This window comes from Malurus melanocephalus, unplaced genomic scaffold (assembly GCF_030028575.1).
Source record: "Malurus melanocephalus ecotype Western Australia unplaced genomic scaffold, MMel_1.1 scaffold_272, whole genome shotgun sequence".
NCBI lineage: Eukaryota > Metazoa > Chordata > Aves > Passeriformes > Maluridae > Malurus > Malurus melanocephalus.
The window spans coordinates 433,935-460,068 of record NW_026623504.1 but is presented as its reverse complement, the minus strand read 5'-3'; the positions used below and the strand labels follow the sequence as shown (position 1 = coordinate 460,068).

Sequence of the window (26,134 nt, the reverse complement as noted above, 5' to 3'; positions counted from 1 at the left end):
ATCCTTGGAGTTAAAAAAAAATTCTTTGTTTAATTTAATTTATTTCAACTCATTTAAAAAAATATTCCTTTGTTTCAGAATGCATTTAACGCTTTCTTACGTAATTTTTTTTGAGCAAAACCGTAATATCAAAGCAGCACGAGATAGCAAAACCTTCTCATGACCATTACAACCTTTTGAGAACAATAATGAACTTCTCATGACAATAATAACCTCCTGAGAACCACAATGATCTTCTGATGACAATAATAACTTTCTGGCAACCACAACAACCTCATGACCATAATATCCTTCTGAGAACCACAATAACCTTCTCATGACCATAATATCCTTCTGAGAACCACAATAACCTTCTCATGACCATAACAACCTTCTGAGAACCACAATAACCTTCTCATGACCATAATAACCTTCTGAGAACCACAATAACCTTCTCATGACCATAATATCCTTCTGAGAACCACAATAACCTTCTCATGACCATAATATCCTTCTGAGAACCACAATAACCTTCTCATGACCATAACAACCTTCTGATGGCCACAATAACCCTCTCATAACCATTAGAACCCTCTGAGAACCACAGTAACCTTCTCATGACCATAATATCTTTCTGAGAATCACAGTAACCTTCTCATAACCATAATAACCTTCTGAGAACCACAATAACCTTCTCATGACCATAATATCCTTCTGAGAACCACAATAACCTTCTCATGACCATAATATCCTTCTGACAACCACAATAACCTTCTCATAACCATAACAACCTTCTGAGAACCCTGCTGACACAGTGGTGAGTGCCCTGCTCCATCCACTCAGAGTTTGGCCTGTGCCAAGCTGACATCTGGGCACATTCAACAGCTCCCAGGAAAACACCAGCAGGGAAATGAAGCTGTGGCAGCATTTCCTTTCTGATGGGCACAAAAGTGAGACCCAGGGAGGGTGGAGGGAGYTCAGGAATTTTRTGGCTTCTTTCCACRTCACAAGGATAATTATTTCCAATTTTTTATTTTGGTATTAAGGATGGACTGATCTGCATGTGGCTCCAATTACAAAACATATGCAAGCCAGACAGCCAGGGTGGCTTGACCTCTTCCATATGTGTAGGAAAACAAGCTCTGAGCAATCTGCTGATGGGGGATACTGTGATAAACAAACAGGAGCAAAGGCTGACAGTAGATATTGCTTCCAAAGCCATATTGGACCCTGTTCTGCTAACTTCTAAAAATTATCAGCAATTCCTGCCTGTGTTAGTCGTTAACAACCTGCTGTTGTTGCTCCCCAGGGTGCACCATGCTGCTGTTGATATGTTCTGTCTCAGAAATACATAAATAACACCCAAATTATTCTTTTCATTCCCAGTCACCAATCCAGGGAACTCCTCTGGAAAGGATAAATCATCTCAATCCTCTGCTGTACCTTTCAGTACTCTGTATTCACCCTTCTCTGCAGTATTTAAGGGAGCTGTACATGTGTATTGCACTGCTCAATAACCACAAACCTTTATTATTTATTGCTAAAACCTTGTGATCATTTAAACTGTGCTATTTATTTCATAGTTCTGTGTAAGAACTAACCACCCAATCCCAGAAAGCCTCATTTTCTCACTTTTTAAAGTCTCTTAAAATGAATTATAAGGCAGAAATGYAAGATTACAGAGAATAAGAGATTCAGAACATAACACAAAATCAGAATTTGAATCAGTGGTGAATTATTCAAAGTTCAGAGAATAAATGTTAAACTTTTCTTGGAAATACTGCATCAACACTGACAATTTCACTTGGGTCAAACCTYTCACTCAGATCCCTGCAGGAGTGGTAATTCCATGTAAAAACCACTCCAATTCCASAGAAATATTCCTCATATTCATAACAATTGTGAGCAGCATATAGAAATTAAATTAGCAACAAGATTCGTTTGAATGGGCATTAACGAGAGGATGAAAAAAGTTCATTTATCTATTTGGATTGTGAATTTGCTGAAGGCTGCTCAAGCAACTCAGTCAACAACAGCAACATGAATATGCATGTGCCTGCTCAGACATTTGCATGCAGATGAATTTATCCCTGACAATAACTGATCACAGATAATTACTCAGGAATTCAGGCAGCTCACAGACATTGATATTGAAACACAGAGGGATGAAAAAAAATCTGACTGGGAATTTAGGAAAAAAAATCGCTTCTTGCAAGTTGAAAAGAAGTTTTTTGGTAAGGGAAATGTCCTTTTTTTGAACTTACACAGAGCTGCTTCCTTGTTTTCCTTGGCACAGAGATTCTCCTGGTATAATTCTTGCTACCATGCAAGGTGCAGATTTCAAATCTGGAGCCCAAAGGAAAAGGGAACTGTTGCTTTCAGCAAGGSAAAGATTTTGCAAATGAAACACCAAGGAAGAAAGGCAACATAGACCCTTCCAGTGGGAAAAAAAAGAGAGAAAGTCTTAGAAAAAAAGAAGTAAAAGCTAATTTTAAACTTTCATAATATTGTTTATACCTAAATGTTTGAAATACTATTTAAGTAATCATACAATTATTTTTGCATTAAAAGGCTAAGAATTACCAATGCATTTCATGTTCATCATTAGAAACAGCCATTTATCTGATGTTTAAGGSTTTGAACACCTGAATAAACCAAGAAAATATCTGTAAATCACTGAGTTCTCGGGTTATCTGAAAGAAATTTAAATTTTATGTTAGTGTAACAATASTTTTTCCAATTAAAGGGYAGAAGTTTATCTCTTCCTKCACTAGTGTGTATTATTCTTCYTTTTTGTTCTAAAAATAGAATCCTCTCTCCYCTATAATCTAATATACCTCCCCTCTCCTATTTAATATAATTACCCAGGACTGAATCAATATTCCATTAGCTGGCTGCTGTGCCTGCAGCATTCCAGCCCTGAGGATTCAGGTGCAGAGATCCCTCCCTGCTGCTTTAACATCCCTCTGGRAGGAGAGACAAACTCCTCAGGGAGCAGTGGTGTTGATCAGGATGGATTTTCCGTGCTCTGCATCCTCTCCATCCATCCCCACATCCCATTCTCCACGCGGGTCCCAGGACATCTCAGTCCCTGGCCAAGGGTTGATGCTTCTCCCCGAGGATGAGCAGCATTTTCTCCCACAAAATCACTCCAGGACCTTCTCCCCACCAGCAGGAATCCTTGAGGATTCACAGTTCTGCTGAGTTTGGCTGGGATTGGACAAAACTCTCCAAAATTTGGAGGTGCTGGGGGATGAACTGCGTGGCACAGCCACAGAAAACCTCACCTGCCTCAGGAATTATTCCCATCTGGATGGTTCTCCCACCCAAATGAGAGCTCACACAGCTTAGGTACAGACCTTTAATAAACTGCCAAGTTAAAATTATCAACCTGCAGCTGGCTAATGGATTGAAATTATATATTCAACTGTTTTATGCAGCAGTGTACAATTAAATGCTGTTATGATGCAATGGACCCAAAGCCTCTGCTGGTTTCTGACAGAAAGCACAAAGCCCTCGGTGCTGAGAGCCACGGTTTTAGAAAACCAATATTTTCCTTTCACATGCCCTGCTTGAGGTCTTATTTCTGTGTTTGCAATAAAAGATCAGAGTGGAAAAGTCACCACTGGGCACCCCAGAATTTAGAATTTAAAATTACTCCRTTTAACTCCTGCATGAAAGGTTGGGTTTTAGAGGCATTTTTATGAAACCACAGCAAACTTTACGAGACCTGGATTTTTATGTTTTATCTGGAATTTTTTTGATGAGATTTGCATGAATTTGCATGATTAAAAGAAATGCAGAAATCCAGGAACAYATTTTATCATGAGTAAGAGATGACACAAGATGCAAATATTACAAAACATCCTTCTTTCTAATTCCTTTTAGTGCWAAAAGAAAATGATGGAAAAGGAAAYGTGAATGCTCTGCTGCACAATTTGTTCATGTGTCACTGCAAGGCCGTTCCATCCACTTCACACTGAGATTCCAGAAAAGCAATAATTCATATAAATTAATTGGATGTGTCAATTCTAATTGTTCCACAAAGGCTAGGTGAGCATCCTTAGGAGAGCACAGGGGACCTCTGCAAACGAACCAAGCATCCAAATCTTGGCTGCTCTGAGGCTGGGGGCACAGGAGAGCTTACACAGAGCAATTCAGGTTCAAATTARGGTTAAAATACAAAAAGTTGGCATTCCTGCTTTCTGCTGTCCACAGGTATTGGCAGACTGGGCTGCTGTGCAGGAAAGGATGTCTGTGAAACCCAGAAAAATCAAAATAAAAGGAACAATAAACAGCCCCTTCCCACTGCCCCRTGCCATGCTGGTGTCAACAGAAACACCATGGAATTGAACAGGGAGCTGCYAGAATGATTTTGCTTTTATCCCTGTGCAGGGAAAATGTCCTTTCCTTTATCCCCAGTAGCAAGTGGGATTGTCATCAGCAGCCTTGGAGAAACCAGACACCCAGAAGGGCTGGAATTACAAACACAATCCCTGACTTCCAGTTCCAAACCTCTAGAGAAATCAAAATAATGCCAGAAATGAATGTTCCATTAACATCCCCTAAAGCAGGGGCAGGAAAATGTACACAAATTATATCATTGTACTATTATAACAATATTATAATTAATTCTATATCATAATTATGTAATTACAATAAAAATATACACAAACATAATATTTTTATATCATTCCAACGCTAAACCAGGGGTAGAAATATATACAAATTATAATATTGTAATATCATCCCAACATGAATTTCAGCCCATGTTCTCCCTCCTGTCCTGCCATGCTGGACACACGTGGAATTTTAACACCAGATCAGTACCAACCTCTTCATTTGCATAAATTTCTGCTACTACATTACCCTAATAAGGAGAAATATCATTTAATTGCACTTATTCTGGGGTTCTGTCCTCTACCAGTGAGTGGCAGGAACTCAGGCGATGAAAAGGAATGAAATCAGGATCAGAATACCACTAAACTTCCCCAGACACAGAACCAACATAAAATGCAGTCATGGATTATTATAAATGGATTCTTTTAGCAMTTTCTGAATGGCAATAAGTACATTTATTTCTCAGAAGCGTGCAGGAGCTCCTGGAGGAGCCCATTCACCAGCTAAGGCTGAGATGGATTAGGATCCTCATTCTCACTGGTACTTGAACAGAAGCATTTGCAGAAGAAAATTACAAGCTTTGGAACAGGTTTAACACTTTGAATAGAACATGTTTCTCCCTATTTTGTGAAATGGAATTATGGTGTGACAAGAGGAAATCACTCAACTATGTCAAAAGACAGGAAAAACAGAACTCTGTTTCCCCTCATTTGCCTGCTAACACTGTCCTAATCCAGAGGCAAGTGAGGTACACAAATCCAAACAATTAACAGGAGTCAATAAAGCAAATTTGTATTTTTCCTGCTTTTTTTTTTCACACAAATAAAACCACAAGTAGGAAAAATACAGAAACAGTCTCAAGTAATTTATCTGAAGTTTGATAACCCAATTTATCTGAACTTTGATAACCCAATATCATCGTTTGTGGGCAAGAATTAGGTGTGCTCTCCTGGATTTCAGCTGACYTGCATTCCCCTTTGGGCTGTGTGCAGGAAGATGAAATTTGAGTAAATGCAGCCAATTTCCTTCCTCATATTTGTACTTTATACACTTCATCTTATGACAAGGGATGAAATTCTCATTGGAATACCTGATCAGGACCATTTCCAGTCCGTGTCTGGTTGCAGGATTYACAAATCCCATAACCAGAGGGTTCTGTGCCTTTATCAGAGGTTGTGAGGCCGTGGCTGCTCTACAGAAATGATAAATTCAGAGAGGAAAAAGCTCTTTAAACAGTCCAAGGCTCAGTTTCTCATGAACTTAACACACAAACGCAAATCCAAAAGACACTTTTGTTCTTAATTCCCTTTGAAATAACCCTGTGCTGGGTTACCTCTAAAAGTTTTGCTTGCTAAACTTGCACACCAGCACTGCTGGCACTGCTGCAGGATTCCAGAATATTCCTGCTGTGCCAAGGAAGGCRTGAGTTATCGTGGAACAACTGGTGTGGAGCCTGTGGTCCTTGAAGAGAAAACTGAGAAAACATCAGGAAAAATTCTCCTTTATTTAGTTCTCTGCTCAGATCAGCCCCCAGAGCCGCCTTCAGTGTGGCGATTTCAGGAAAGATTTCATTTTTGTGGTTATTCAACACAAATAATCTGTAATTACATCCAAATTTAGGCTTAGACTTAGCAAAACCATGAAATTTTTACCTCTCCCCAGTAAGACAGGACTGTCATGCACGAGCTGTAAAATCCCTGTGAACAGAAGGACTTCAGGCTACTCCGAACTGTTCCTGCAAACTTAATTATCTTCCTTCAATGCACTCATCCTAAGAGAAACCTGAAAATGCCAAAACTGTCAACAGACTTTAAAAAGAAAAAAAACCTAACAGAAAATCCTTAAAATCAGTGATTTTTCCAAGTTGCCTGATTTGAAAGGCTAAGGAATAATGAAGCTGCTAATTAGACTAAGCAAAAGATGATACACATGTTCTARTATGTGCAATAATTAACCAGCTCGATTCAATGGCATTAATTCAATGTTTTGGCACAGCCTAATAAATAGCCCTGGACTGCCAAAAGCTGAACTTCTTTTCCAACTGAAATTAATAAAGCTCTCTGGATGCATACATGTTTTTGGAGACAAAAATAATGTATGTGCCAGGTTSCTCATTCCACTGAGATGGAATTTCTCTTCATCTCTTTMCATTCTATTCCATTCCATTCTCCATCTACTCAAGCATCAGTACATTTATAAAATGAAGATTTTAGAATAATCACCTTCGAATACCCTATTGCAGTTGTAGTTTTGTCAGGTGCTTAATAAAGGAATATGTTAGAAAAATTATAGGGGAAAAAAAAATTTGTTTGGTAGTTGTGTCCCATACATTATTTTTTTAAAATAAAAAAGTAAATATAAAAATAAATTCCTGCAGATGTTACAAATATGTTGACCATGGGTGACTTTATTCTGCCTTCTGGTGGAAAACCCACCCTGCCTGAATTGTATCTTTGCAGAAACTTCAGAAAAAGTTTCTAATCTTTATTTCTCCTTGAAATTTCTCCACAGCACAAGGCCTTCTTCACAAGTTAAATGCCTGTGAATTAACAGTACTTTTAATTACTTGAGATACAATCTCYATTGGAGCATTCTTTTCATTTCCCATTCATTTTTCATCCTTGCATTATCAGACTTCCTTCCCACTAGACTGTTTRTATTTTAATTCATGCAGGCTTTAACAATATACTGACTCCAATACTGTCCTAATTAAATTAAATTTACTTCCAGATTTGAACAGCAGCCCATGTTGACCTAAAAACATATTCCTTTTTCTTGTTTCTAGTATGTTTTACCCTCTATAAAAAAGTTCTTTTTCCCCAGACCCTGCTACTTCTTCAGATTCAGCCTCTGTGCCACAAGTCCTGCAATTGATATCCCAATTAATATTTCAGCTGTAATAAAGTTACAGCCCAAGTCCAARTGATTCCCACTTTTCAGTCCCTAGATTATTTATTTAGGTCACTTGAAATAAATAATTGCAGAGCAGTTTCTGACCACCATAGCAAGAAAGGACCTCGATGTTCCAGGTCAGATTTTTTTCCCCCACAGCCATCATTCCCAATTTCCTTCATAATTAAAACACAACTCAAAAATGTCTTTCCAGAATGGTCAAAGAACTGAAGCTGAAAGTAAAGCTCACCTAGGATTGTTCATTTCACAGCACATGAATTCATCCCTCAGCAATCCCCAGACAGTGCCTGCACTTTCCTTCCTACAGAGAAACCTCCTCTCACATTTTGCACTCTGATTTTACCCTTTCATCAGTGAGATTATTTTATCAGTTGAAATTATTTAACTTTCAGGTAAAATACATGCACTTCTATGTCACCATATTGCATGGGTGTACAGAATACTCATTATAGCCCCTTTTGAAATCACGTTCAAAATAAGATGTTTCCTCTGKTTTTTTCAGACTAGCTGGTCTAAAAATCCATATCAGTGAGCAGTTCCAAGTCACATTTTTTTTCTGGTCACTTGTCCAGCGCTCAGTGCAACAATCTATTAATTTTTCAAGAGTTGCCAGAGAATAAGAATACAATTGTGATATTTTTAGAAGTGCATTTCAGTTAATGAAGGCAACATCAGGTCTCCTCTCATTCAGCTATTGCCATTATTTAAAATAATTAAAGTGAGATTCTTAATAATCCTTTTTAATTACTTGGATCCAAATCCTAATAATTTAGTTCCGATTTAAAATAGATATTACACTGAGTCTGGTAAAACTTCTATGTGATCCTGCAAGAATTGAAGRATGTGATGTGCACAGAGCCAAGGAGAAATGTCAGGAGCAGGAGAACACCCCCAAGAGCAGAGCTGCGGGCAGCAGACTCACTCAGCAGAAAGCACACGGAACAGGCAGGGACAGAAAAATTTAGAAGCAGGAAAAAAAAAAGGAAAAAGGCATTTTAGAGCCAGAGTGAGAAAGGAAAGGTAAGGGCTGAAAGGCAGGAGGCGAAATAAATGATACCAGGAGCTGGAAAATCCCCATCCTGCCTCAAAAAAAAAAAAGTAAGGTCATGAGACAGCACAGCGAGAGCTGCACTATTGACCAGCAGCAAGAAGTACATTTTCTGTGCTTAAAAAAGGAAAAAAACCATAATGGAAGAGTCAGCAGGGCCCTCCTCAGGGACGCTCTTGACTGAAGGGAGATGTTCCTGCAGAGGAAACTTCTCGGGGCTGCTGTTCCTGAGGAGGGTCAGGGCACGGTGTGCTCTGCTCGCCAGGTCACACAACGTGACATCGGACACTGTGCTGGCTCCTCTGCAGTGGAACACAAAGTTTTGTGGGAAAAACTCTGGAGTTTGGGATCAGATGTTCCCAAAAGGCAGCTGGCTGTTGGGTTCTGCCACGCACACCTGKCCCTGAAGCGTTGCCCTGCTCTGACAAAGGAGTGATTTCATTTGCAGGGGCAGATCTCAAACCTGAGTGTATTTTGTCATTCCAAGTGCAGGCAGGAAGAAAATGAATAATAAGAGGTATTTAACAATGGGTTTTTCTCCTCATATCAGGTGCATGTTACCCCACTTGTTTCCTATCTCACTCCTAAGTGCCAGTTTYCCTCTTGGAGACAATTTATCAAAATCCTACAGGATAACCCAGTTATGCAAAAGCAGAATTCCCGACAAAGATGTGACGTACTATGATTGCCATGTATCACTTGCTTATGTAATTTTACAACTTTGCTTTTTAATATTTGTTATATTCTTTCACCTGTTACCTACACGAACAGAAGTTATTTTTTTCTTCAGAATTAAGTTAAACGTCACATTTTATTGGGTGGTAGGAATAAAATAGCAGAGGAAAAGATAAATTTTTTTATATTAAATACCTTTTAAGAGGTTAACTGAATTAGTAATCTAATAATTAATAATGTGAACAAACAATGTCCTTCCAAAGTCTTGCAGATCACTAAAAAAACCTCAAACCCAAGTTTTAGTCAACACACGTGTCTGTAATTTAGATAAAGTCAATTTTACCACTCCACTCTCATCTTAAAGCTCATTTTAAACAATCTTCCAGTCTAATTAGCTTTACCTTCTGGCTCTGCAGTACCATCCCTTTGAATGCTGGCATGGTTAAACCACTCAGGTCTACTTGGTTCAGCGCAGTGTGGCAAATGTCAGTGAAATAGGAGGGCATATGGCCTGTAATTACAGAACCATATGGATGCCAGGAGTGATAGTCAACAGCATCTGAACGCAGCACTGAGAACGTCAGAGCAAAAGCAACCAAAGGCCATCATACATAATCATTAAATGGATAAATAKAGTCTGTGTGCAGCTGAGAGAAGCCAGGACATGTCTGTCCTTTGGTGGCTGAGCGTGTCGGTGTGGAGGAAACAGCATTTTTTTGGTTTGGTTTGTGAATTTCTAAACGCAGAAAATGGAGCTGAGTGATGCAAGGAAGCTCTTACCAACGCACAGAGAAGATCCACCGCTTCCAGGATGAGCTCCTGGTGGCCGATGCGGGTGACCCCCAGCTCCTCCAGCTCCTGGTGGGTGATGTGCAGCAGCTGCTCCCCGTTGATCTTCTCCCGCTCAAAGTTCTTGATGTATTGTTGGAGGCAGTCATCGAGGCCTGGTTGGAAAACGACACAGATTCAGAGAATGGAGGAGGAAAAAAAAACAACCAAACCAAGCTCTATAATTCACAAATGAATTTTCTGTAATCCACAAATGCAGAAATTTCTTGGAAGTGCAAGCGTACTTCCTTGTTTGGAGCTATTATGGAAAAACATAATTTAACTTACATAATACAGCACCTGCTGCTCAAGAGAAAAGTTTACATTGCTGACGTTATTTTCAAMGTTCTTAAATATTTTAACAAAAATTCTAAACCTTCACGGAGACGAGGGAAGGACAAAGCAGGACAGAGAGTGGCTTTATAGAAAACCTTTTTCTYGTGATGTCACAAAGACCTAAATATAAGTTTATCTGATGATTGGGAACAAATTCTTCCCGTAACTCTTGTAGGACTCTCCAAGGCCATAAAGTTTGGCTGTTCCTGATGAGRAACAGTTTTTCAGTAGCTGCCCACACCAACTCTGCTGCACCCATTGCCAATTCGCCCCCCAGATTATCCATTTTCTGATACATAACACATAAATGGTTTTGTTACAACACTTGCAACTAAGAATACAATTCTGCCCATGCACAAAGAATTGCTCCATTTTCCCCTGAAACTTGATAAGGGGAGAATAACAGATTGTTTCCMAGACCAGAGAAGAAACTGATTAACAACGTTGAAAGATTTTTCCTTCCTCCAAATCTGTTTCTGAAGCACACGTGCCTTGAATTTCCAGCCAGAACAATTAGCTGGACACGAGGATCCACTGCTAAAAGCTACGTGAGGTCCCTCAGAGTTCCCTCAAGGACTGTCAGACTCAACAGAATCCTGACRTGCGCATGATTTCCTAGACCTACAAAATTCACCTTCAATAACTTCATCTCCCAAGCGCAGTAAAACGCTGATTCTCAGTTWTTTGTCCTGCAGTGACGCAAGTAAATCCAAATCCAGAAAATTATGGTCCAGAAACCACAGAAATAATCGACTTGGGCATTAAGACAGAACTCTGGGAGGCAATTTCTGCACAGAGCWGTTATCAAATACACATCAGGTTTCCAGGGTGTCTGAGAAAAAGAGTTCTGACAGCTTGTCCTGGGTGTCACCTGCTTACACCTCAACTGACACAATCCATTCTGGACAAAAGGACTGTGATGGCATGAGAATGGAATCAAACAAACCAAAGTGTTTGTCCTCAGTGCAGRAACACCAGGGGACGTGTTGCAGTTTCATTTAATTAACTCCTCTTTCCTACATGATCCGATTATTTGCTCTGTGAACTGATGGTCCTGTGTTGTAGATAAAGCTCATTTACCAAGAAAAGTGCACAGCTTTATATTCACTTATACCTACATCCCATACAAAGCTGGAACAGTGATAAAAATGTCATGTTTTATGTTGTAATTCAAAAGTATRAGGTAGTTTGGGGGGGTTTTAAAGCTCAGATCAGCAGTCTGGAACTAATACCTAAATCTTTTCTCTGTTCTAGAATGGTCTGCAAATAGGAAACTATTTCTCTGCATCTGTTCATTATTTTTAATGATCTCATGAATGATTTTACATAAGTATARTTCAGTTCAATTGCCTGAAAGATGGTCACTGCAAAACCTCTGTTTGTTATTTAACATTTTACACTCCAAGCTGTTGCACATTTCTGTCCCTGCTTGGTAAAGACCAATTCCTAAAACTATTCCAGAGCAAAAATTCCAAACCCCACACATTCCAGATTTGCTTTGGGAGAAATTGCCCCAAAACTCAGAAGAAGTCACAAAACTGCTGCTAGATATTAAATTATTTTGAAAAAGGCAAATTAATTAAAATATTTAGAACCAGTGGACACAACAAGCATTTGCAGTATTAAGAGAGATTTAGGAAAACCCAGCTGAACGTTCCACGCTGTGAAAACTGTGCAGTCAGATGTATTAAACCTGCCTTTGTGCCAGGGAGAGTGTATGACAGCARAGCAAAATATCAAATTTGTATTATTTGTGCTGCTCTGTAATAGCTCCCCAGGGCACCTTTAGAAGGCTTTTACTTACTGGTGCAAACAGTGTGGCAGTTGACAGGAGAATATCGAAATATATCATTAAAGGGCCAGCCTGTCTCACAGAATGACAGCAGTTAATAAATATACACAAAAAAATAGAGAGGTTTGCCCATTTCTCTCTGCTTTTCTGTCTCTCTGGGAGCCAGGTACTGAAGTGTGAGATGCTCCAGAGCAGGAATTCCTCATCAGGAGCCTCTTCTTTATCACCAGGGCTCCGATTGTTTTTAGCATGAAAACATCCAAGATGAAATCAGAAAGGGCACAGAATGAGACCGTGTTGACTCACCAAAAGCAAATGAAATATTTATTTTCTCAAACCACTCAGGCCTCATTAGTGCTCTTTATGCATTTTTCCCAATATMATTTCTGTTTRCAGAGAAGKATTAAATCGGTTCAGATTCATAACWAMAAAGAAGGAAGGGGCCTTAGCTCTGCTTAGATGGAGGTAAATAAAATCACCCCATTATTCCCAATTTCCTGATACACAGTATCAGGAAAGAAACAGAAATCTGCAGCTCTGTCACTGCACATTCTTACTYTATTTGTGCACATGCTGTAGCTAATCAACATCTCCTTCAGAGTGCAATAAAATGATTCAAGAAAAGGAGTTTGAACACGTTTTACTTTAAAGCCAATGCTTGATGAGAAAATTATCACTGGGGAGTTGAAGAATTTTTATTTCTCCAACCCAYCTGGGCTCAAGGAGTTAACTCACTCTAACAGAAAATCAATGAAMGTTGAAGACATTTACTCATCTTTCAGCATTATTTAAGAGGACAACCCAAGAAAAAAGGAGTTATCCCTCAGCCCAAGTGCTGACTGAGCTCAGCTCTGGCTGAACATTGCATTAAAAACTGTGCAAATCCTTGTGCTCAGAAAAATGGCCTTGTGGAGGGAAATCAGGGAAAACACCCCATAAACCACATCCACCTGAAAACTCAGACATTTTCCCCATATATGGTTGGACTCYATRATCTCAAAGATCTTTYCCAAYCTAAATATTCTATGATTGCATATTGTCTCTGTCCATTTAAAAGTAAAAATAATCATGTTTGATCTACATGGACCAGGAAAGCTTTATCTCTATATTCAAAGAGCAGAGGAAAAAGAAGCAGCTCTGATATGTTGACCTCAAACTGCRATTTTGCAAATAAAGCATTTAAAGTCAAAATCAAGGAAACATGAAAAAGAAAGGAGGTGGAAAATTGTTGGGGAGAAAGGGCAGGAAAAGAAGAGCAGATCAGCTTGAAAGTATTTCTTTTTAGAAATGTATAATTTGGGGGGAAAAAAAAAAGGAATCATTGGAACAGAAAAGTAAAACAAGATCTTAAAAACATCTCTAAATCAGATTTAGGCATTAACTCAGAGCAAACATTACAAAGGAGATGTCACATATTGTGGGCAATAAGGTTCACTGAGATTAAAACGAATCTTTCMGTCGGTGTCAACAAATGCCAGGTTTGGTTTCCATTAAAAGCACAAACATTGTTGATGTGTTWTGTAAAGATCTGTCCCTYTCTCTCTGCCTGTAGACAGARATATTGAAAATATTGCCATTATTGAAAAAATAACATTAAATAAATGGACAGCCTTTTATGCAGGAATGATGCAGATGGGGCAGCTCTCACAGGAGAACAAGAACTTTGTCAAGGGTGATCCATCCCAGAAGGAATTCCTAAGTTTAAAATTTTATAACTTCCAATTTCTCATAACTCTCTCCATAACTTACATTTATTATTTTACATTTATTCCCTTCTCCATTTACATACGTTCTAATGGCTTCTTGCTACTTATTGGAAATTATGCCAGTTTTGTAATCCCTCCTAAAAATTCCTGACCAAATAAATGATGGGCTTGCTGCTGCTGCTGCAGGAGAATTCCCAGGGGGAAATGCAGGAAGGAAACCCTGGCTGTGAAAAGGAGGGGTTATGGACAGGGCAGGGCAGGTTCTGCCAGCTCTGCCTGGCACAGACCCAGCAGCTCCCACAGGGTGAATCTCCTGCAGATGAGGGGATGCAAAACCAGACCCCCTGATTGCAAAATGCAACATTTTAGGATGCAAACTTGCAGGTTTTAGGATGAAAAAGAAGGAAAGCAGCTTGGTGGGAATGCATGGACCACTCCTGGCTTTGGCATTGCTGCAAGAGATGCCAGAGCCCATTGGCAAAATTGCTCTGATTGAGGGTCTGACAAAGTATTTATTCTTTCCTAAGAATATTAAAAGTATTTATTCTTTCCTAATTAAAACCATATTTAGAAACTAAAAGCACACAGCACAACACTAAACTCCCAGCTGCACAAAGGTTTATACCCAACTCAGAATCTGTGGGACCTGGATCCAAAGGACAAAACCTGGAAGTCGATGGGATGATCTCTTAATTCAGAATGATTGCATTTCAGCCTGCCAAGACAAATTAATAACCCATTAATGTGCCTCAATTGGCTAATAAAAGCTACACAACAACGTTATCTCTGTGGCTGCAGRATGGTGACTTGTGAAAAATCAGTGAATCGAAGTGAAACAGGGACAAATATCAATTTTCAAATGTCATCGTGCTGTTGTTTCTGGACTTGTGAGTCCAGAAAATCAGCTCTTCTCTCTTAGGAAATATAAAATCTCTCACTGCTGTGCTGGAAATTCTCTGATTAATTGGGGAAGGCAGCAGGAACTTCTGCTCCTGTCACAACCTTCAGTTTATCYATGCAGATCTGCTTAAATACATCCAGCACTTAACAGCATCTGCAGGCTCAGTCCAAGAGTAATTTTTACAGAAAGAAAAAAAAAAGTTGAGCTTGGTGGTTTTTTTTAAAAAAAAAACAAGGTATATTTTTAATATAATTTCCCATATAAAGCAATATTTAGCAGCTAGATAGAAAGATCTGGAAGGAATTGACTGGTTGGCTGACAGAGAGACTGATGRAGAGAATTCCTGCCTTTTCCTAAATGCAATTTTATTGAATACACAGATCAATTCAGCCGTGCTCTTGATCAAACCCCCTTTGATTTATTACCCTGGGCTCAGGCACAGTGSAGCCTTTCCAATTCTTATGTAACTCAGAACAAGGAAAATCATCAGGTGGGTATTTCTGCCAGTGACGTTAAAAAGCTTTTTAAGAATTATTCAGTCCAAATAAAGAAAAGGCATAATCCTCAGGGCCATGTTCACACTAAGCTGACTCTCAAATACCAGATATTTGTTCTTAAGCTCTTCAGGAGGAAAAAAAAAATCAAAACTATTTAGAGTGTCAGGAGAAAAGGACCTTCACACCACCATGATTCAGAGAGGGAGTGTTTGAAAACACAGCAAAACACCAAGCTTGGAATATTTCAGACCTAAACTTTCCTGAACTTCAGAGTCTATTTAAAAACCAAAGATGGCAATGTTTTGCATCTTTAAGCCTACGCTTCACAAACCTGACCCGCAGCAAGATAGTTGCTAGATTACAGAATTTCACCAAAAAACCTCATTAAAAAATTCGAGATACAGCAGAAATTCTCAAACACAAAATGGGAAGAATTTGGATCATTCTGAAAAAAAAAAAATAAAAATAAAAACAAACCCAAAACAACCCCTCAATTCTGGCTTTATGTGACCTTTGAATGCCTGCCTGTGCCAGTAGAATGTGTTTAAATGTTGCTTCCCGGCTGAGTTTCCTCTGCGTCACTCCGACATTCACGGGGATACAGATGGGTGTTTTAGATGCAAATCCAGGCAGACTTGAATTTACAGCTCCTCATCTGCATCAACAGGAACTGGGGCGGGCTGAGCACTYGGAATTAATGATTCCCAGGCACCAAGCACACCATGGGAGTGTTGGCTCCCATTCCAGGCTRCAGAGGGATGGAGCTGCCCTGGGGATAAACTCTTTCCCTGGGGTCGGACTGGGCACTCCAAAAGGTCCTACCCTTGGTCTATTCTCCTCTCCTGAGTGCCAGGATCCCCTGGAGCACTGGGATGTGCCCTTTCCAAGCCCTCTGCAGACACACTCAGCACAGGATCCAGCTGGGCTCTCCAATCCTGGAGCAGCTCTGCATTTCTGGCCCTTCACTCTGAGGGCTCCCTGCTCCTMATCCTCCCCATCCTCATCCTGCAGCTGCCACTGGCTCAACAGTCCCAGCCACAAGAACCCTCTTAGCACAAAATTCCGGGCATTTTTCCTGAAAAAAAAACCCCCAAACCTGGGTATCTTCAACTCCCTCCATTCACTGCCAGCTTCCCTTTCCCCATATCCCATTTTTTTCTCCTTCCACGCTCCATTTTTTTATTTCCCATATGTGAACTGTCAGCTCTGTCGCCTCTGTAACCAGCAGGGAAGCAGCGTGGGGAGAGCACGAGCTGAAAACTTCCAACCTGGCTGTTCTTTTCTCCTCAGGACAGTTCAGAGCTCCACTCACAGATCCCCTCAGCCAAAAGCACTTTGTCTGAGAGGGACAAACTCCTCAGGGAATGTGAAAATCCATTGCAAGTTCCTAAGCACCATTTTTTTTCCCCTCCATCGTGCTCTCCTCCAAACCAGGACATTCACCCTGTCCCCTCACCATAAAGCAGATTTGAGACACAGACCAGCCTCCCAAATTTTTATCCCACAAGCAAAACCAGTGGGAATACGACTCCATCGCTGCAACTTCATTATTTTAATTTTAGTGTAGCTAAAGCAAGCCATGGGGCTTTCCCATAATCTCAGTGTCTATAAGTCCAAGATCYTTCCAGCAGCAATTTTCCAAGATAACTATATTAGCAAGACAAAAGATGTGCTCAAGTTATTAATATTTTAAGAGTTCACAGCAGCTGAGAAGGTTCCGTAAGGGGATGTGTCAGGCAATATTAATAGCAAATGAACAAACTGCTGAACTAATAAAATTTGATTTAATGATATGCCATCACCCTTAAACTGACATTCATATATAGGAAGTAAATGACTTAATATAGTGCTGCCTTCATTACCTGTGAGTGAATAATGGGAAGTGAAGCCATCCTGACTTTGTCCTCAGTACCTGACAGGTGTCACTGAACTGTGGGGTTACCATGGGAGGAACAAACAGTGTTTTCAGGAGGCTGCAGGAACCAGACCTGACCATGAGGAGGTTTCTGGAGGAGAAGTGTCTCACAGAGAGAATGGATCCCATTTTCAGGCTCAAATGTGTGCTCCTTGCTGCCACATTTCCCAACAATTTCACCTCGGGACATGTCACTGATGCCGTTACTGATGGACTTCCCATCAAAGTGACAAAACCCAGAAGCGTCCTAATGAGCTCCATGTGCTAATGAAAATCTACATCTTTAACCTCRTTAATTTTCTCCTTGAAGAAGATCCAACAACAGCCCCCAGAYATTTCTGAAGCAGCACAGCTGAGGGATGACCTGGAAGTGCTCACAATCCTCCCTGTCCATCCCTCCCATGTAATCGAGGAAATGATTCCACAGTCCAGAGTGGCTGAGATGAGGACACTGGGACCCTGCATTTGTTACATTGATATTCAAAAATAAATGCTTTAGCCCAATGCAAGGCTTTTATTTTCTATACTGGACTATGTAAATACTGCTTTATTTTTTGAGACAGAGTTTGATGGGACCCTGTCCTGACAGAAGTWCTGGTTCCAGCACAGACACCCTGGAATACACACCAAAATTCAAAAAAACTTTTAGAACCAACCAAAAAGACAATACAGAATATTTTTGGCCTTGTGAATCCATCTGGAAGAACCTTCATGATTTATTCTCAAACCAAAATGCAGAACCAGCATATAAATTCTTAAATCCCTTTGTGCAATCACAAAAGAGCAAAGATTTCTGTGTCAGAGTAATTCAGGTGATAACAAACATCTCTAGGATCGGTAAGAACACTGAGAAGAAATAACATCTACCCTTTATACACGAGGGATTGTGTTAGAAGTGGGGAATTGATGGGATCAGGGTTCACTTTCCTCCTTTTTGCAGCACCAAAGGTTGTGTTCTCTGCCCTGGCTGGAGGGCAGGGGCAGAGGAGACTTTTCCAGCTCTCTGCCTCCAATACTTCCATTAACTTGCTGCTGAAGATAATGGGGGAAAAACCTCTCAAGGTAACAAAACCAAACAAAACCTCCCAAAACACCAGGAAAAAGGGAACAATTCTCAGGCAGAAAGAAAACCAGCAGGGAATCAGTATCATTTCCTTCACTAGAGCCCAAGCACACTGAGGTGAGTTCATTCCAGACCTCTGCAGTTTCCATTTCACAAAGGTTAACAAGCCTAACAGGGAAGGAGCAGCATTAACCATGTCTCATCTACAAGGACTGATCTGAAAAGCAAGAGTGCAGGAACAAATAAATATAACTGAAAGCTCCTTTCTCCAGCTTCTGAGGATTTATCCACCTTGTACCCCACACAGGAAAGTCTTAATCACAGATTGACCTTCAGAAAAGGACTTTGGTATCACACGAAATSGAACAAAATCCTCGCGCCAAGGAAGTTCTCGTACAAGTGCTACAGGGATGTGCCCAATTTGTCCCTGTCTTAAATGGGAAGGAAAAAAATTGCTGGAGAGTGAGATAACGAGCCTGTCTGAGCTAATCAATAGAGAGGAAGTAACTTGTCAGGCAAAATTCATGTAATAGCAAGACGGACATTTAAAATTCTGTGAAATAAGTCCTGCCCTAAAAGCGTCTCAGATCACTTTGCAACAAGAATCCACATTAAACTCAGCTCATCACCACATCAAACCCCAGCCAGACAGTGTCTTTGTCTGAAGAAACTGAAATATTCTCAATCCCTCAAACTCGTGTGGGACAGGCAGAATTTCCAGATCATGCCTTCCCTCTGAGAGAGCAAACCCCTGCAAAGCTGAGGGGGAGAAAGAGCTGACAGAGGAGAATCAAACAAAAAACTGCTACAGATGTTTCAGTGCCAAAATACATTAATTCTTRTTTCGACTTCACTGGCGTATTTTGCTAAAAATCCCAGATATCAAAAGAACAGCCAAATCCAGTGTAGGCRTTTAGAGTAAAAAGCCCAAACAAATCAGATTTCTGCTCAACCCAATTTCTTCAGCAGCTACGAGTCCATGACCTARTTCATGAGTCAGAGTTTAGGCACCTGCAAGATGCAAATTCCCCAAGTGGCCTTGGCAATGCCTCACACAGATCTTCACAGAGACACCAAAAACCAGATTGCTGCGAGAAACGTAGAAAACGGGGAGCATGTGACCTTTTTTTCGGGCATATTCAGAAASTTTGGTGAGGGAATCTGTTGACAACGACTCAGCAAAGGTGTGGACCAGCCCAGCTGGGGTTTCACCCACATTTCTCCCTTTCCTTTTGTTCCAAGCAAACCCTGAGCTGCAGCTCCTGTTGACTCTGTAAATCTGGATGATTTTCAGCGAGGCTCTTTCCTTAAGCACTTTGGAGGAATTATCTCGAGCAAGCAGCGGGAAGCTCGGTTAAAAGTCAGGTCGTTAGCAGGAATTGTCAATTAAGGCAATTCCCAAACTAGGAATCCATATTTTTATCAATACTAACTACAGGAAACCAACAAAAGTAGGCAAATGGGAAGAAGTCACAGAAGAAAGACACACCAGTCTGTAAATCCTACTGAAGGAGCTTTTCCCTTTCCTTGCATTTCCCCATTTTTATTCCATGTTTCTGTTCTATGATGATATCAGGCAAATTTATTATGGTTGTTATTGAGCAAAATGAGAGCTTGAGATTTTTATTCACTTGCACTTTTCATGCAGTGCCAGATTAAGATAGATTAAGCCTCTGGCTTCAACTACATGATGAAAAATATTACTACATCTTAAATCACTGTTATTTTGTGTTTTAATTCTGAATTCTAAATGTTTTACTATTTGATCTGGACATAGTTTATCCAAGATTAAATAGTTCTGTGAAGCAACATGAAACAAACAAGAATCTTACCACATCTAAAGAACTATGTAGCCTAAAGTCCATGAATAAAATATGATTACAACTCCATGTATAAGAAAAATCCAACCAGCAAAGCAATAATTCAAAAAAAAAAAAAAAAAAAAAAAAAAAAAAAAAAAAAAAAAAAAAAAAAAAAAAAAAAAAAAAAAAAAGCAAAAATCAAGTGATTACAAAACATTTCAAAGCCACAGGATGTCACTCACTCATATGTTTGAAGCAAGATTTTTTAAAATGCCTAAGATGATTAAATCTTTGGCATGGCAGMATCCAGAAAAGGGACAGAGGGCAGGACTAATGCTTGAATTTCAGTCTCTTTGACAGGGAAGCACCAGGCTGGAAGAACTGCAGAGTTCCCAGCTACCACTCCTGGTTATTTTTAGGCCCTGCACAGGTAAAGATTTTAAGGTTTTTTTTCCAAGTCATCAGACAAGAGGGAACACATACCCTACAGTAAAGTGTCAGTGCAAATGCTGTCTATAAACTCTCCAAACAGAGCTGCCGGTGAAAAAATAAATGTAGTAACTCTAAAAACACTGTGTTGGGCAGGATAAATTAATTCTGTGTCAACAAAAGCAGCACAATATAAAAATGATATTTCTGGGGATGTTCTTTTGCTCTGCTCTCACAGCCATTCCCAGAAAAGCCTCAAAAGAGGAAATTCTCTGGTTTATTTTCCATGTAAACCAGAGAACAGGACATGGGAGGACTGGAGAGGTGAGCTGGCTCCTTAAGCTCACCCAGCAAGTGGTTTGCTCTAACAGGATGAAAAAAATGTAACACAGAAAAAATGAGTTACTGGGAAAAGTGAGTGCACAAAGAATAGGGGTTCCCTTATAACAGAGCTATGATGATAAAAAAACAGCAAGAAAATCAAGACTGACACAGTCCAAAAAGGTCAGAAGAGTGAACTAAATGTGACTTCCATATTTATGAAATGTTTTTCCTTAAATCATTGCATGATCAGCTTTTTCTTAGTTGCCATTTTCTGAACTTTTAGAAATATCACACAGAACAAAGACAACATGATCCYAAGAAATTAAGATATTATTAACTTTTTCATTAAAATGCATCGTGCCACCTATTGCTGTAATTTTTTTTCTTCCTGGAACACTACTTGGTAAATTAAAATGTAAATCTGTCCTCTTCAATCACTCTCTGCAYATACAGAAAATGCTCAGTGCACCCTGGATCCAAGAGGTTTTCTACCCAACATGTAGATATTGTTAAAAGTGAAAATAAAAATTGAAAGAGAACTTGAGAAGTTCTCCAGGGAGGGTTATAAAACCTAAAATTTATAATGGAATGAATAAATAAATAAATAAAATTGCCATTTATAACCAATTCCATTCCTGGCTCCAGTTTCTGCTGTATTCCTGTGGTTTTCAGGTGTCACCTCCACAGATTTGGGAGYCAGACACCCCTGGACCCCACCCAGGACCCCAGACCCCAAATCTAACTCCAGGCATTCCAAACTTCACTCCAAAGTTGCAAAACCATCACAGAGAAAGAATTATGGAAATGGATTCACTCGTGAGAAATCATTTCAGGTCGCATTAATCACATTSCACAGACTTAATTGGTGTATTTTAAAAATTAAATGTTAAGTGCATTATTTCCCAGAAGTGAGCACAAACTATTGATTACCCTCAATCTGAAAATGAATTCAGTTATTTGATAYATTTTACATATATTAAGATTCTTCCTTTTAAAAGCTTTAAGGAGATCTACTTTAGATAAGACATCTCTGCTACCACATCCTCCCCTAGTTCACAGATTCTGTAATTCAGAATTTAAAGGACTTCAAATTGAAGTCTTTTGTTCCTGATCTTTAACACAGCAACTGTTTGAGACTGAATTTGGGTTTTTCCTTTCCTATCCTTTTGTCAAAAACAAGCTCCATTCTCAAATGTAGTTTAAGTAACTTGATAACGTAGATGAATTTACAATACCATTCACAATGTTTCTTTTCCCTAAAAATAAATCAGTGGGACTGGAAAAATTCAAATTATGACCTTTAACACACATCTAACCATGTTGTTTGCTCCCTATGAGCAATTTGCAAATTCTAACTTTAAAAAAAACAAAACATCAGGTGTCTGCAAAAGTGCTAAAAGTCATTTACAAAACTTGAATGTCCTTGACTTACTTCAGCCTTTTGCAGGGACAGAATGAAAAATTAGTGTTTCCTCTAGAGGGCTTCAGGATCTGTATTATTTCCCAAGTCAGAGTTATATTGTGCTGTGCTAGTGAGGGACAGGAAGGCTCCTTGCTGCTCTGACTGCTCCAGCTTTGGGGAAAAATCATCACAATTAGCAAAGTGCAGAGGTCAGACCTTGATGATCTGCCATGATTTGTGTCTTCACTTCCCAATCTGTGGGAATCCTAACTGGAATTACCACCTGAAGATCTCCCCTTCCAGGAAAGAGATCTCTGGGCACAAAGATACCTGAAAAATGCCATTTTTTAATGAATTCTGGTGTGATGCTGGGGGTTCCTATCCTTGGTACAGGTCATTGTTTAATGCAGGAAGCTCTGCAGTGATGATTTGTGAGAGTGTGGCCTTGATTCAACCAAGAACTTTAGTGCCTGCCTGGCTGCTCTGTAAAATGCTAATCCCACGATTGATTTCACAGGAATATTCACGAYTCAAATCAAACTGAAGTGCTTTGCTGGAGCACAGCCAGAGCTCTCCCAGCAGCATGGGCTGAGCCCACCCCAGCCCAAGGTTTGGAGATTGGCCCAGCCAATTTCACAGATGGACATCCACGCCTCTGSAAGGACATCCCACTGAAAATTGATACCTCACTCAGAGCCTCCTGCATTTKGAAAAATCCCCTATAGAAATTAATGTCTCCCCTGACACTCCCTGGTGCACATGGGTGCCAATTTCCTCAGTAAAGAGGTTTTTTGGTAACATATTTACATCTTCCAGTACTGACCATRGCACCTCTCTCAATGTTTTTGCACTCCAGGAACCTGATGAGCTGTAATTTAACACCTGATTGTGGGGACATCACACTCCTTGCCATACTGGTGGGTTGCTGGTTGTAGAAAGAGAGAAACACTAAAAAAATTTCTCATTCCTCACAATCTATCCATTGTCTTCCTCTGTCATAACCTTTGGATAATACTTTGAGAAATTTGTTACAAAACTCTTAAAAATAGTCCATAAATATTAATTTGCTCACAACAATTCTGCATAACCTTTTAGGGTCTCACAGTTGTGGCTTTTCAGTTGACTGAGGGAAAAAAAAAATCACAGGGGGATGGAAATACAGGGGRAGAATATATGAGAACAGTGGTCACACTTCAAAGTGAAGGCACTGACCAYGAAGAGATGATGAAAGAAAATTCCTCCAGCCCATGACTGATGGTTGGGTCAGCCCTGGAGACAGCGAGGAGCTGAGAGAGGTGGAGTGTCCTGCTGGGCACCTTTCAGCCCTGAGACAGGAGAATGAGACAGACTTGAAAGAAATCCCTATTTCCATTTTTCCCAGGCAAGTCTCTCCTAGCAAGGTCAGGCTGGTAAAAACACCGAGTCTGAACTGAAATCAAAGAGATTTGGCTCTACAGATGGAAAGACAAAAGGTCAGAACAAGTTTCTTTTTCCAGGATTGAAGGGAAGATCCTTGGAGGCCTGACTGATAGCAGATGGTTCCTAAATGGATGTTGTTTCCATCAGTTTTATGATTAAACACCTTTAAAAGGTGCTCAGCTACCCCTACCTCTCCTTTAGAGACAATTCCATGAGTTCCAGAGGCTCCAAATGAAGTGGCCACCCAAGTTTGAGCAAGAAATCCAGTGGTGGAGCCCATCAGGACGGAATTTAAGGAGTTTTTTCCCTCGTTTTTGCAGCTATAAACTCCCAATCAAACCCTAAATTTTACTGAAATTGTCTTGTCTCTATGCCACWCCACTTCTGTTAATATATATATTTTTAAAATGGTGCTAACCAGGCTGAAAACAACCTGCAATGAATTTCTTTCTCGTGGTGGGAAAACGTCCCCGTTTCTTTRTCAAACAGGTCGTTACATCCTGCTACTACAAAGTTGGCAATTGTGCCCTATTTTGGATATGCTGTGAACACATTTTGATTGGCTTCTGGCAGGCTCCCAGTTAAGCTGAATTACAATGAATGCCAACAACACATTACAATTTCTTTCAGTAAACACAAGGCACAGTTCTCAGGCAAGCAGCCATATGCCATGTTCTCACACTCCTCTTTTTCAACCCCAAGAGCTGAATTTAGCTGTTGCTTATGAAGGGAAAATAAAAAAAAGACACTCAATGAGTCTCCTCTTCTATGTCAAAAAAGAATTTGTCTCAGTGTCAGGTAGAGAAATGGCACCTGGAGGAAGGAAATTCCTTTTCCAGGGGCTGGAGATAGGTGACAGCAGGAATTTGTGCCTGGAGCAGGGGGGATTGAACTCCCTGGTCAGAGCTGCTCCAAAACACCAAATCCTGCTGGGAAKGGTTCAAAGATGGAAGCAAAGACCYTTTGAGAACACAGAAATCTATTTTAGGGAGAATTTTAGTTGAAAAYTAAGAAGAACCAGGCTAGGAAGAGGCGCAGTCAGAACTCAGAGTTCACCCCTCCGTGAAGATCTCATTTCTCACWATGAATATGGATGCTGTTAATCTTTTTAAACCTCACAGAAATGACAGTGCTCCTCTTTGAAGCCCGTCCAACAGAGAAAACACAATGGGAGAGATAAAATTCACCTAAAAAATTAAAAAAAAAAAGGGGGAATATTTTCCAGGCTGGAGCACACTTCCACAGCTGCAATCACCCTCCTGCTGGAGAGGGTGCTGGTGCTGCTCTCCAGCTCTTGCCTGCACATTCTGATGCATTTCCTTTGTTAGCAAAGCTCAGATCTCATTATAATTCCCTATTTCACAGGTAGGAAAACCGAAGCAAAGAAATGTAAAGCAATTTTCATCAAATCACACCAAAGAGCAGCGGGAGAAGTAGAAACAGGCCCCGTGTCTGTTCAAGGCTTTCATGTATGGGATTAATTAACAGGGAAAAAACAAAATCTGCTCTAAGCAGGAGTGGAAGGGAGCTCACTCACTACCTGATCATCCACCAAAATATTCATGGGCCCTGAGAGAATCAAGGAAAATTCATCACCCCATGTTTTTGGGGAAAAATCTCTCAATATTTGCAATAAGCACTGTTTGAGCCACATTTYCCTCTAATGCACTTCAGTTTGCAAGCGTTCATAATCAAAATAAATTCCAAGTACCGCAAATGAGACATGGAAAATTATATCCACTTGGTCTACCACATCTTTGTCACATTCTTCATGCCAAAAAATTCAAATTGCTCTGTATTATGTATTCACACATTCTGTCGCTTGCTCTTTAACTCCCCTTGTTTTCCCACACATCTCTTGTTCATTTTGCAAATGTTATCTTGTCTTTTTCCAGTTTAATCCTCTCTACTCCCATTTCTTTATCTCAGCACCTCAGTTTTGAGAAGGACCATTCTGTTTCTCCCATTTGCATCCCACAGCCTCAGCTCCAGCTCCTTTTTCCTGCCCTGCATTTTGTGGTGCCATTTCTACTGAGAGCRCAGCAATGATGCAGAAATTTGCAGTCCCACCCCTCTGTGAATCCACTCCATCCCCTCCTAAACAATTTTAATTCCACTCCAAGTATGTGTCATTGCCATTTTTCTCTTATCTCAAAATTTATCCCCTTCAAAGGCCTAACTGATAAACTAAAAATAAGTTTTTCTCTATATTTCTCCAAAATTTAGAAGTGCACCAGCGTAACTTTTTTCCCAGTCCTTTTTTTTGTCAATAACTTCAGCCTGAAGTGTTCTCAGAACCCTCCCAAACCAWTTCTCCCCAGGGCTCTGTGTCTCCACACAATCTCAGTCTCTGGTTGTCCATGGAACAGACAATTTCCAACTGCAGGACACAAAAAAAACCCAACTCTGGAACACTTCAGGAAGATGTACAACTACAAAATCTCAAATACATGAAGCATCACACCATTGTTTCCATAACTGAAAG

The 26,134-nt window shown here is 40.0% G+C and overlaps 1 protein-coding gene across 1 annotated transcript in view; it reads right to left on the bottom strand.

Moving 5' to 3' along the window:
- LOC130579410 (connector enhancer of kinase suppressor of ras 2-like) overlaps window positions 1-26,134 on the bottom strand; it is a 163,131-nt gene that overhangs the window by 91,379 nt on the left and 45,618 nt on the right. The window contains exon 3 of the mRNA XM_057376192.1: window positions 10,016-10,179. Within this exon, the coding sequence (XP_057232175.1) occupies window positions 10,016-10,179 (164 nt within the window). The remainder of the gene's footprint in view (window positions 1-10,015; window positions 10,180-26,134) is intronic.